Below are 14,090 nucleotides of genomic sequence, written 5' to 3' on the forward strand. Positions count from 1 at the left end.
CTGCTCTATCAAATTTGAACTTCATCCATCTCTTCATTCAAATTACATATACAAAATAAAAAAATACTTCTCCTTTATGCCATGATATAGACAATATGCTTTAGAAAGCAGTTGGGGGTGGTGGTAATTGCAAATATTAAAGAAGGTTGGGAAGGATGCACATTGGGAAGGAAATTGTTGGAGAGGAAGGAGGTCAGGAAAGAAAGGACAGATGCTTCAGAAGCACCCGGCCAAATCATCTAATGTGTCCCAGGCCTGGGCAGACATGGATGGGTCCAATCCAAGCACACAGGGCTCATGATTCAGCAAGTGGTTCAATTCCATGAGTCATTTCTGGAAAAAGAAAGTCCATACCATGGCATTAGCCCTTTGCCTGACATTTTTCTACCTCATGAAACTAGGCTAGGTTTTCCAAAACCCTTCCAGTTAATTTGAAGGGATAAACATCTAACTTTCTGCTTTTGGACTTCTCAGTATTATTGCTGTACACGATTGCACAACTGCTCCAGTTTGCCCCAGAGGGTCATTTCAGTTGAATCCTTTGGCATGTGATGCCTGGAAGCTTGCACAGAGACATCCCTCCAGTTCTCATGGAACTGGGCTACATCTGGGTTTGTAATCAATATATATCCATTAATTGGGGGTCTGACCTGGGAATAATGTGACTGGAAAAAAGATCAGGCAGCTGAGCTATGACCAGATCAACAAATACATGACTTTAGTACAAAAAAATGAAAAGGCAGACCAATTTTCCAATTTTAATGTGCAGAAACAATAAAAGTAGACAAATTCTGTTGATGAAAATTAGAATTGTTTGTATCAAAAAAATTATGCCAAAAAAAGTGAAGAAAGGAAAGGCAATGCCTATGAGTATATAGTGCAAGTGTATGTTTTCACTTGAGTAATTCATGAGAGTTACCCACTACATCTGCCACTCAGGAAATTCCCTCCTGTGAGGACCTATATAGTCATATTAAAATCACTGACGGTTGGGCTTCCCTGGTGGCGCAGTGGTTGAAAGTCCGCCTGCCGATGCAGGGGACACAGGTTCATGCCCCGGTCCGGGAAGATCCCACATGCCGCGGAGCGGCTGGGCCCGTGAGCCATGGCCGCTGAGCCTGTGCGTCTGGAGCCTGTGCTCCTCAACGGGAGAGGCCACAACAGTGAGAGGCCTGTGTACCGCAAAAAAAAAAAAAAAAAAAAAAAAATCACTGACGGTTATTTGCCATTGATTTGATATAGATTTGACTTATACTTTGACAGAGATTTAGTTTTCAAATTAGTTTGACAGATTTAGTTTTCAAATTAGTCACTGAATTATATTGATTTTGCTTAGTCCTGTGTTGAAATGTTGTTCATTGTGTATTCTCTCTCCCTCTCTCCTTTGAGCTAGTGGAAACATAATAACACAGTCAGAAAAAATTGTATTTCTGGCTCAAGTTCACACATTCTAGGTTGCTTAATTTTTTAAAAAATTTATTTATTTCTTTATTTTTTGCGGTACGCGGGCCTCTCCCTGTTGTGGTCTCTCCCGTTGCGGAGCACAGGCTCCGGATGAGCAGGATCAGCGGCCATGGTTTATGGGCCCAGCCGCTCCGTGGCATGTGGGATCCTCGCGGACCGGGGCACGAACCCGTGTCCCCTGCATCGGCAGGCAGACTCTCAACCACTGTGCCACCACGGAAGCCAGTCGCTTAATTCTTTACTTCATTAAGCTATTCCATGCAGCTGTCCTTTAAACGGTACTCTTTTCCAGGGTCTTGACCAATAAACTGTAGATTTATATACTGCTTTTTCAGGAAACATATCTAGTATGTCAAGTGATGGATATAGGTGTTCTAAATCTATCAGTAAATACAGAGGGGACCTCAAAATAGCAATCCAGTTCTTTGAGTTCAATATTGCCTGAGGATCAATAAGAATGACCTACAGAACTGCATCTAGAAGCAAGGAAATCAGAACATTGGGTGTCCTGTAATACCCTCTCCAAGACTGTCCCAGGCTTAATATGGGTTATGCTGCCATTAATGCCACAATATCCCCATTCATTGGGCTTTTTGAAAGAACTTTTCTCAATCCTCTGCCTTCCCTTCTATACGGAAGGAAGAAGGGTATATAAATTTCTTGGGTGAGGGTGGGGGCTGGGGAGAGGTAAGAACAATTTAAGTTTTAAAATTCCACTGTTTTTATTTAGATTTTTTTTTGACTTTCAAAAGAAAAGGCAATTTCATTTTAGCAATGTTATGAGTAGAGTTTGTATTGTTTTAACACCTCAAGAGAGTCATATTTTATAGTTGTGCTTAATTTAAATAAATAGTAGAAGACATTCACATATCTTAACTAAATGAGAATTTTCTGAAAGAAGACTTTGAATTTCTAAGACACTAAAAAGTAAGTCTGGGACTAGAAAGCATTGATATATTAGGGATTTTAAAATCAATTCTTAGTTTTTGACTTTACAGTGTCTAGCCTTTTTTTTTAAAGAACACATTATACCAGTGTTTCAAAACCATTTCTGCTTTATTTGTATAAAATGTGTCTCTTTTAAGGTACAATGGACTAGCATTATCAGTACTATTTTGCTGAGTTAAGCATTCATCGTGGGTGGGCCTTGGCAAGTGCTGCTCATGAACTTCTGAGTTGTCACCTTGCTCTTTTCCTTATTATAAAATAGTACGGGGGCTTCCCTGGTGGCGCAGTGGTTGAGAGTCCGCCTGCCGATGCAGGGGACGCGGGTTCGTGCCCCGGTCTGGGAAGATCCCGCATGCCGCGGAGCAGCTAGGCCCATGAGCCATGGCCGCTGAGCCTGCGCGTCCGGAGCCTGTGCTCCGCAACGGGAGAGGCCACAACAGTGAGAGGCCCGCGTACCACAAAAAAAAAAAAAAAAGAAGAAGAAAAAAAAACAGTACACAACGCTACAAAAATTCAAATATATATTAAAATGGGTACAAATTGAACATTTTTTTCCAGATACACAAGTAGACACACATTTTGAGGTTGATTAAAATTAACAAATTTTTTCTCCTAAATAAGAAATGCAAATAGCATCCTGCTTCCAAAATGGAGCTCCCTGGTCCCCCATCAGCCAATATGGGGCTTCAGCCAGAGCCCCTCTGCACTGTTCTGTTGGTCATCCCGCCATCAGGAAGCCATACGCTTTGAATCTGAGGGTCTTGCATTCATTTATTTACGGTCTCAAACACACAGTTGAACAGGGCCAATGGGAAAGGGACTGGCTAAGATTCACATGGCTGTGAACCTTGCAAAGTTCACCTCCTTTCTCAGCAGCAGGGCAGCTTGTCTGGAATGCCACAGGTACACTCATATGGAACTACTGCAAAGAATAAAATGTTTGGTTCTGTGATCATCATTATGGTGGAACAATATGTTGTAACTCAGATTTCCACAGAATCCATCACACTGACCATGGGGGAAGCTAAAGTGCCTGGACTTGCTCCACTTTCTATTTCCCTTGCCTTATTCACAAAATAAATCTACTAATTTAAGATGTAGTTATCATCTTTCGGACTCTGAGGATAGTCAATCTTAACAGCCCCAGCTTGGGAATGCATATAAAAGATGTCTGTATGTGTTCCTATAAAACAGTAAATGAGGGCTTCCCTGGTGGTGCAGTGGTTGAGAGTCTGCCTGCTGATGCAGGGGACATGGGTTCGTGCCCCGGTCCGGGAGGATCCCACATGCCGCGGAGCGGCTGGGCCCGTGAGCCATGGCCGCTGAGCCTGCACGTCCGGAGCCTGTGCTCTGCAACGGGAGAGGCCACAACGGTGAGAAGCCCGCGTACCGCAAAAAAAAAAAAAAAAAAAAAATTATATATATATATATGAAAAAAACAAACAAACAGTAAATGATGAGGAAGAAAACCGAGTATCAAAACAAACTATAATAATTTAGACAGAAAGCCAGTCAAGGTAAAAGCAAATGAGTCATAAACCAGATCCAAACGTAAATAGTTATCACCTCTCCATTTTGCACTTCATTTGCATTGATTTAGCTGGTTATATAACTGTAATGAAACACTAAAATCACTAGACCTACAGTTCTCTGAAATCAGCAGCTTTGCAAACTTTCAAATTTCTGTTTTCAATGACAAGTCAACATTTCAAAGTGCAGAAGTTAAAAGAGACAAGGAATGATAAATGATGCCCCACAATTGCTGAAATCTGATTACAGTGAGATAAGAGCTGGCCAAATTCTGCTTGCATGAGTCTATACCTAAAGAAAAAGAAAAAGAAAAGAAAAGAAAAGTCTTTAGATAAATGACTGCTTCCATTTATTCCTTCTAAATATAATATAAACAAGGAAACAAAGAAAATGCAAATGGATTCAGGATCCCATTTACACTTAGGGGGAGAAATTAATAAAACAGTTCCATCCTGAAAGAAAACCCCCAAATCGACACTCTTTTAAGAAGCTAATTTATGCACTCCTGAGTCCTCATACAAGTTAAGCAGCACAGAATATCACAGCAGGCATAGAACAACAGATCTCAAGCCCTGCTGTGTTTGTTCAAGAAGGCAAGTTAAGCTATTCCTAACAGGAAACAAAACACACGGTCTGGCTATTAAACAGGGATCGTTTTGCCATACTGTGCAGCCCTGAATCCATCAATTGCTGTTCCAAACAGGATTAGAGATGTGGTTTTCTTTAACCATGGTTTTGAGAAAAATGCTTATGCCTGCTCAGAATTTTCAGGCTGATATTAACTAATATAGTGCCAGGCAAGACACGGAGTACCTTCAAAACTTTCAAGACACTGTCTTTGACAAATTCCAAAGCTGTTTGAAGACAGCAAAAAATGAAGGGAAGGGGAAAACCTGTGTGTGGAAAAGTTAACCATGTGAACAGCCAAATTTGGAATACCCCAAAGAGTATTTTTTCCTTTAAGTATTCAAGGCTCCATGCTATAGTGATTAATCACACACTGAACAACTGATGTTTAGTTCCTATAGACAGAACCTACATGGATGAATATGTAGTATGAAAACTGGACTATTTTTGAGACAACTGAACATACATTTGCAAAGGCTTTGGGTAATTCTGTTATTATTATAAAATGGAATCTCCCAGCCATTTTTGTAGAAGTCAAGTACCATGTAAGGGAAAAAAGGCAAACCTTTCTTACATATGGACCTCTCTTCATTGTTGAACTCAAGAACAATCAATCCAATGGAGAAAGTGGTTCAATTTTCACTAAAAAGAACAGTTTTGTGATGGCCTGAAGGCATCAGGTCTGTATTGCTACATGTTTTTTTTTAACCAAGATTCAGGACACTGCCTATGTATTTGGTGAAAATATTTATTGGTCAAGTGTATAACCAGTTAGTACTACCCCTATTTTGTATTAAGGGTTGAAATTTATAGAATCTAGAAATTATCTCAGAGGTGCTTAAGAACCACAGGGAAAACAAAACTTTTTTTTTTTGCAAACCATTGTTCTAGAAAATAGCCAAAAGGGCTAGAAGAGAAGTTTTGGAAAACCCTCAAATTATTAGCATCACGAAAATGATAATTTATAGACAACAATCTTTAATGACTGCTACACATAAGAGGGATACCCAAATGGGACATTTTTAGTTGTAGATCAGCCAAGAGATTAAAATAAGCATGTTTACAGAGACATAACTATTTAAAATATTTATAGAGAAAACAGTTGCAGATGATACAAAGAGAGATTCCAACAAAAACATAGCACAAATGCAGACACCATATGGTGCAATGTATGCACTCATGATCTCATGTGAAAAGCTGGCCAAAGACAGAGCAGCTGGAGCTACCTCCCTTTTACCCCCAGAACAACAAACTCTTGGGTTTGGAAGGGACTCATTATAATCATGGCCATGGATGGGTGAAATCTATGGGTAATGTCAAAGGCTTTGGGAAGAAATCTCTCAAAACAATTGTTTCTGAAAGCCTTTGCTTTGTTGGGATTTCAAGTCCAGTCTCCATTTCTTTCTGACTCCATGTAGGACGTACAGGCAGGTGATACACAGAGTTTTTAATGAACCAAGAGAAGCATCACATTCCTTCTAGGCTCTTTTGACATCTCCTGATTATTCATTAGGCTTGAGTCAGGACCACAAAACACTATGGAGGTCCCAGACCACCACATCATGTCTGACTGCACTCTTCATCTGCTCTAAAGCACTGGGGGCCAAGCTGAGCAAATGGTAATAGGAACTCTAAATTTTGTGAGTTTCAGCATATGTCAGGCTCTGTGGTAGGTGCAAGTAAGAGAAATAACTCTCATGACAAAACTACAAAGTCAGCCTCTCCTTCTTGTTGAATAACGAGAGGTTAAGTGACTTAGAGACGTTAAGTGACTTGCTCATGGTCACAAACAGATAAAGGCTAGAATGGAACCCACCATCTTCTTTTGCTGGTCAAGCAGTAAGACAATACATTTGAGGGGAACTGATGATTGTAAGAACCTTAACCTTCTATCAAAAGCCTTTGGTAACACTGGGGAGGGGAAGGGAAGGAACATGAGGGGTAGGGATGCTCATACATCAACAATTGAGACTAGTGGTCCTGAGGGTGAATGCCTTCAATCAGCAATGTGTCTCTCCTCAACCCTCCTCATCTTCCAGCCCAGATACCCGAGGTTTATAGTTAAACTCCTTCTCCAAACAGCTGAATTTCCCAGAAATTATCCAAAGAATTCTGAAATCATTTCACACACGGCTCTTAATTTTTTGTTTAAGGTAAATACCTTTCTCTATTATAACAGAAGACCATTTGTAGCCATAGTGAGGAATGGGAGGCAGGGTTACTCTTTGTCATCTAGGGTTGCAGAACGAATCTGCTGGGCAGTCAAATATCTTTGGGACACAGGAAAAGCCCCTGGAGCATCTTCCTCACTACTGAACTTTCAATAATCATAATAATAGGCTCCACTTTTCAGGGCATGTGATGTGAGTCAAGATAAGATATGATGATAGAAGAAAAGAGTGTGATGAGCTAAGTGCTACTGAAGAATCATATGGCCCAGCAACATTTGTTCTTACCATATTCTGTGCTGGTTTGTTTTGAACTTTGTTTTAAACTCCATGGCTGATGGCACCTCAAATTCATGAGGAATCTTTTACAAGCGAATGCTTTTGTCTACGGATCAGTGGAAATTTGATGAATAAATACTAGTAAGTTGAGGCCAGTCCATTTTTAGGCACTGAGTTTAAGTCACTTTGCAAAGAAACTTCAAATGTGGGCAATTAAGCACGCATGACCTATCAAAGATGCCGAGCCTTCCAGATAATGTGGAATTCTGAACATATATTTACCCTGGAAGCTGTTGCTCTACTCAAATACTTAAACTTTTAATGAAGTGTTCAGTCCTTTTGTGATGGCACTGAAGTGTAATCAAACATTAACACAAGCCAAGTCACACACTAGCATGTCCTGCCTTGTTTAAATATCTCAAATATATTTGAGTAATTGTGTAATGATTTCTGGGCCTCTGGTTGTCCATATGGCCTGAACAGACTGTCTTTTGTAGAACAGTTGTGATATCTCTCTTAGTGAGAAAAAACCACATCATCTCTGATTTGGAGGGCTTAGGAGGTACTGCTTAAATTTCAGGGTGCTGCCCTACCTCAACTCTTGAAATGAAACCAACTCACATCTGGGCCCCAGAAATTACTCTATCTTCTGAAAATCTTGCTTTTGTTTGTGAAATACACAAGAACAATGCAGCAGGCATCACGTGACATGTTTTCTGCCATAACTGTCCTTAAGATGCAGTGACATGCCATGGGAATGATACAGCAAAGTCAGCACTGCAACCACATGTAATCTTTCTGGACAGACAACATTCTAGATGGTGGCACCAGATCATCTCAGACAGATAATGAGGACCAGTGAAAGGGTCTGACCATTGGCAAGAACTCTGCTTTAATGTTCTCTGAGTGGTATGGGTGTTGAGACAAGCAAAGCAGCTGTTGAGTTTGTAATTAATGAAACCCAAGGTGAGTTTCAGGGATTTGGATTAAGAGCCCAGAATCTAAACATGGTTACTGGGCTTAATTAATTATTCATATTACCTGTCTCCCTAGGAAAGTATCCCAGGGAAGGTCTGGAACGCTATGTTTGAAGGAATGTGCCAAACTTACGCTTGACCTATTATTTGAGAATTCTTAGCAAAATGGTTGGGCACACATTCATCCCCAAACCACTGGCCACCATACGGCTCTCTGGTGGGACTAAGTTGGCGAGGGGCTAGTGGACAGCTAAGTCTGTTGGCCTTTCTGTTCCTGCCCAACTTCAGGCTCCCAAAATCCTAAGAGGAAAACCATTTCACTGGTCATGAACAGTGCCGAATGCACAAGACCATGGAGGCATGCACAATTCGTGAGTTCTGGGGATGACTGGAATGTGATGGAAAAGAGTTTACCTTTTGTGCCTGAGGGAGCTGAAAAATAAGGGGGAAAAAAGAAGAAAAAACAACCATTATATAAGAAGTTAAGATTAACTGTAAAACTTCATTTGGCTGTCATTGGCAAATGGAAAGACCAAAACGGGGAGAAAAAGAGGAAAATAAAAACTAAAGCCAAGTCACTTCCCCATATAAAGCTATGGTGCTGGGACTTCCCTGGTGGTCCAGTGGTAAAGAATCTGCCTTACAATGCAAGGGACTCGGGTTTGATCCCTGGTAAGGGAACTAAGATCCCACATGCTGAGGGGCAATTAAGCCCACGCGCCGCAACTACTGAGCTTGCGCACCTCAACTAGAACCCGCGTGCTGCAAACTACAGAGCCCATGTGCTCTGGAATCTGTGCGCCACAATTACAGAGCCCACGCGCCCTGGAGTCTGCACACCACAACTAGAGAAGAGAAAACCCAAACACCACAACTAGAGAGAAGTCGGTGCACCACAACGAAGAGCCTGCGCACAGCAACAAAAGATCCCACATGCCGAGAGAGGGGGAAGATAGCAGAAGAGTAAGACATGGAGATCACCTTCCTCCCCACAGATACATCAGAAATGCATCTATACGTGGAACAGCTCCTACAGAACACCCACTGAACGCTGGCAGAAGACCTCAGACCTCCCAAAAGGCAAGAAACGCCCCCACGTACCTGGGTAGGGCAAAAGAAAAAAGAATAAACAGAGACAAAAGAATAGGGACAGGACCTACACCAGTGGGAGGAAGCCGTGAAGGAGGAACGGTTTCCACACAGTACAAGCCCCTTCGCGGGCGGAGACTGCGGGTGGCGGAGTGGGGGAGCTTTGGAGCCACGGAGGAGAGCACACCCACAGGGGTGCGGAGAGCAAAGCGGAGAGATCCCCGCTCAGAGGACCTGTGCCGACCACCACTCACCAGCCCGAGAGGCTTGTCTGCTCACCCGCCGGGGCGGGCAGGGCTGGGAGCTGAGGCTCGGGCTTCGGTCGGAGCGCAGGGAGAGGACTGGCGGTGTGAACACAGCCTGAAGGGGCTAGTGCACCACGGCTAGCCGGGAGGGAGTCCGGGAAAAAGTCTGGACCTGCCGAAGAGGCAAGAGACTTTTTCTTCCCTCTTTGTTTCCTGGTGCGCGAGGAGAGGGGATTAAGAGCACTGCTTAAAGGAGCTCCAGAGACGGGCGCGAGCCGCGGCTAATAGCGCGGACCCCAGAGACAGGCATGAGACGCTAAAGCTGCTGCTGCCGCCACCAAGAAGCCTGTGTGCGAGCACAGGTCACTCTCCACACCCCCCTACCGGGGAGCCTGTGCAGCCCGCCACTGCCTGGGTCCCGGGATCCAGGGACAAATCCCCCGGGGAGAACACACGGTGCGCCTCAGGCTGGTGCAACGTCACGCTGGCCTCTGCCGCCGCAGGCTCGCCCCGCACTCCGTGCCCCATCTTCACCCTGGTCTGAGTGAGCCACAGCCCCCGAATCAGCGGCTCCTTTAACCCCGTCCTGTCCGAGTGAAGAACAGACGCCCTCCGGCGACCTACACGCAGAGGTGGGGTCAAATACAAAGCTGAGCCCCTGGGAGCTGTGAGAACAAAGAAGAGAAAAGGAAATCTCTCCCAGCAGCCTCAGGAGCAGTGGATTAAATTTCCACAATCAACTTCATGTACCCTGTATCTGTGGAATACCTGAATGGACAACGAAATCATCCCAAATTGAGGAGGTGGACTTCGAGAGCAAGATTTATTTTTTCCACTTTTCCTCTTTTTGTGAGTGTGTATGTGTATGCTTCTGTGTGAGATTTTATCTGTATAACTCTGCTTTCACCATTTGTCCTAGAATTCTATCCGTCCGTGTTTTTTTTTACACTTAAAAAATTTTTTTTCTTAATAATTATTTTTTTATTTTAATAACTTTCTTTTCTTCTCTCTCTCTCGCTCTCTCTCTTTCTCTCCTTCTTTCTTTCTACTTTTTCTCCCTTTTATTCTGAGCCGTGTGGATGAAAGGCTCTGGGTGCTATAGCCAGGAGTCAGTGCTGTGCCTCTAAGATGGGAGAGCCAACTTCAGGACACTGGTCCACAAGAGACCACCCAGCTCCACGTAATATCAAACAGCGAAAATCTCCCAGAGATCTCCATCTCAACACCAGCACCCAGCTTCACTCAACAACCAGCAAACTACAGTGCTGGACAACCTATGCCAAACAACTAGCAAGACAGGAACACAACCCCACCCATTAGCAGAGAGGCTGCCTAAAATCATAGTAAGTCCACAGACACCCCAAAACACACCACCAGATGTGGATCTGCCCACCAGAAAGACAAGATCCAGCTTCATTCACCAGAACACAGGCACCAGTCCCCTCCACCGGGAAGCCTACACAACCCACTGAACCAACTTTAGCCACTGGGGACAGACACCAAAAACAACGGGAACTATGAACCAGCAGCCTGCAAAAAGGAGACCCCAAACACAGTAAGATAAGCAAAATGAGAAAACAGAAAAACACACAGCAGATGAAGGAGCAAGATAAAAACCCACCAGAACTAACAAATGAAGAGGAAATAGGCAGTCTACCTGAAAAAGAATTCAGAATAATGATAATAAAGATGATCCAAAATCTTGGAAATAGAAGAGACAAAATGCAAGAAACATTTAACAAGGACCTAGAAGAACTAAAGATGAAATAAACAATGATGAACAACAAAATAAATGAAATTAAAAATACTCTAGATGGGATCAATAGCAGAATAACTGAGGCAGAAGAACGGGTAAGTGACCTGGAAGATAAAATAGTGGAAATAACTACAGCAGAGCAGAATAAAGAAAAAAGAATGAAAAGAACTGACGACAGTCTCAGAGACCTCTGGGAAAACAGTAAACACACCAACATTCGAATTACAGGGGTTCCAGAAGAAGAAGGGAAAAAGAAAGGTACTGAGAAAATATTTGAAGAGATTATAGTTGAAAACTTCCCTAATATGCAAAAGGAAATAAGTTAATCAAGTCCAGGAATCGCAGAGAGTCCCATACAGGATAAATCCAAGGAGAAACACGCCAAGACACATATTAATCAAGCTGTCAAAAATTAAATACAAAGAAAACATATTAAAAGCAGCAAGGGAAAAACAACAAATAACACACCAGGGAATCCCCAAGAGGTTAACAGCTGATCTTTCAGCAGGAACTCTGCAAGCCAGAAGGGACTGGCAGGACATATTTAAAGTGTTGAAGGAGAAAAACCTACAACCAAGATTACTCTACCCAGCAAGGATCTCATTCAGATTTGATGGCGAAATTAAAACCTTTACAGACAAGCAAAAGCTGGGAGAGTTCAGCACCACCAAACCAGATCTACAACAAATGCTAAAGGATCTTCTCTAGGCAAGAAACACAAGAGAAGGAAAAGACCGACAATAACAAACCCAAAACAAGTAAGAAAATGGGAATAGGAACATACATATCGATAATTACCTTAAATGTAAATGCATTAAATGCTCCCACCAAAAGACACAGACTGGCTGAATGGATACAAAAACACGACCCATATATATGCTGTCTACAAGAGACCCACTTCAGACCTTGAGACACATACAGACTGAAAGTGAGGGATGGAAAAAGATATTCCATACAAATGGAAACCAAAAGAAAGCTGGAGTAGCAATTCTCATATCAGACAAAACAGACTTTAAAATAAAGACTATTAGAAGAGACAAAGAAGGACACTACATAATGATCAAGGGATCGATCCAAGAAGAAGATATAACAATTGTAAATATTTATGCACCTAACATAGGAGCACCTCAATACATAAGGCAAATACTAACAGCCATAAAAGGGGAAATCGACAGTAACACATTCATAGTAAGGGATTTTAACACCCCACTTTCACCAATGGACAGATCATCCAAAATGAAAATAAATAAGGATACACAAGCTTTAAATGATACATTAAACATGGTGGACTTAATTGATATTTATAGGACATTCCATCCAAAAAAAACAGAATACACATTTTTCTCAAGTGCTTCTGGAACATTCTCCAGGATAGATCATATCTTGGGTCACAAATCAAGCCTTGGTAAATTTAAGAAAATTGAAATTCTATCAAGTATCTTTTCCAACCACAACGCTATAGGACTAGATATCAATTACAGGAAAAGATCTGTAAAAAATACAAACATATGGAGGCTAAACAATAGACTACTTAATAACGAAGTGATCACTGAAGAAATCAAAGAGGAAATCAAAAAACACCTAGAAACAAATGACAATGAGCACACGATGACTCAAAACCTATGGGATGCAGCGAAAGCAGTTCTAAGAGGAAAGTTTATAGCAATACAATCCTAACTTAAGAAACAGGAAACATCTCGAATAAACAACCTAAAATTGCACGTAAAGCAATTAGAGAAAGAAGAACAAAAAAACCCCAAAGTTAGCAGAAGGAAAGAAATCATAAAGGTAAGATCAGAAATAAATGAAAAAGAAATGAAGGAAACGATAGCAAAGATCAAGAAAACTAAAAGCTGGTTCTTTGAGAAGATAAACAAAATTGATAAACCATTAGCCAGACTCATCAAGAAAAGAAGGGAGAAGACTCAAATCAATAGAATTAGAAATGAAAAAGGAGAAGTAACAACTGACACTGCAGAAATACAAAAGATCATGAGAGACTACTACAAGCAACTCTCTGCCAATAAGATGGACAACCTGGAAGAAATGGACAAATTGTTAGAAACACACAACCTGCCAGGACTGAATCAGGAAGAAACAGAAAATATGAACAGACCAATCACAAGCACTGAAATTGAAACTGTGATTAAAAATCTTCCAACAAACAAAAGCCCAGGACCAGATTGCTTCACAGGCAAATTCTATCAAACATTTAGAGAAGAGCTAACACCTAACCTTCTTAAACTCTTCCAAAATATAGCAGAGGGAGGAACACTCCCAAACTCCTTCTACGAGGCCACCGTCACCCTGATACCAAAACCAGACAAGGACGTCACAAAGAAAGTAAACTACAGGCCAATATCACCGCTGAACATAGATGCAAAAATCCTCAACAAAATACTAGCAAACAGAATCCAACAGCACATTAAAAGGATCATACACCGTGATCAAGTGGGGTTTATTCCAGGAATGCAAGGATTCTTCAATATATGCAAATCAATCAATGTGATACACCATATTAACAAATTGAAAGAGAAAAACCATATGGTCTTCTCAGTAGATGCAGAGAAAGCTTTCAACAAAATTCAACACCCATTTATGATAAAAACCCTCCAGAAAGTAGGCACAGAGAGAACTTTCCTCAACATAATAAAGGCCATATATGACAAACCCACAGCCAACATCGTCCTCAATGGCGAAAAACTGAAAGCATTTCCGCTAAAATCAGGAACAAGAAAAGGTTGCCCACTCTCACCACTCTTATTCAACATAGTTTTGGAAGTTTTAGCCACAGCAATCAGAGAAGAAAAGGAAATAAAAGGAATCCAAATCAGAAAAGAAGAAGTAAAGCTGTCACTGTTTGCAGATGACATGATACTATACATAGAGAATCCTAAAGATGCTACCAGAAAACTACTGGAGCTAATCAATGAATTTGGTAAAGTAGCAGAATACAAAATTAATGCACAGAAATCTCTGGCATTCCTATACACTACTGATGAAAAAT

The 14,090-nt window shown here is 41.6% G+C and overlaps 1 protein-coding gene across 1 annotated transcript in view; it reads right to left on the minus strand.

The window, feature by feature from the left end:
- The window catches only part of CACNA2D3 (calcium voltage-gated channel auxiliary subunit alpha2delta 3), a gene marked incomplete at both ends in the record, with an annotated part of 784,748 nt that overhangs the window by 218,396 nt on the left and 552,262 nt on the right, over positions 1 to 14,090 (minus strand). The window contains one exon of the mRNA XM_082847776.1: positions 8,408 to 8,425. Coding sequence (XP_082703902.1) covers positions 8,408 to 8,425 — 18 coding nt within the window. The remainder of the gene's footprint in view (positions 1 to 8,407; positions 8,426 to 14,090) is intronic.

This window comes from Leucopleurus acutus (genome assembly GCF_964270905.1).
Source record: "Leucopleurus acutus genome assembly, chromosome: 10".
NCBI classification, from domain to species: domain Eukaryota; kingdom Metazoa; phylum Chordata; class Mammalia; order Artiodactyla; family Delphinidae; genus Leucopleurus; species Leucopleurus acutus.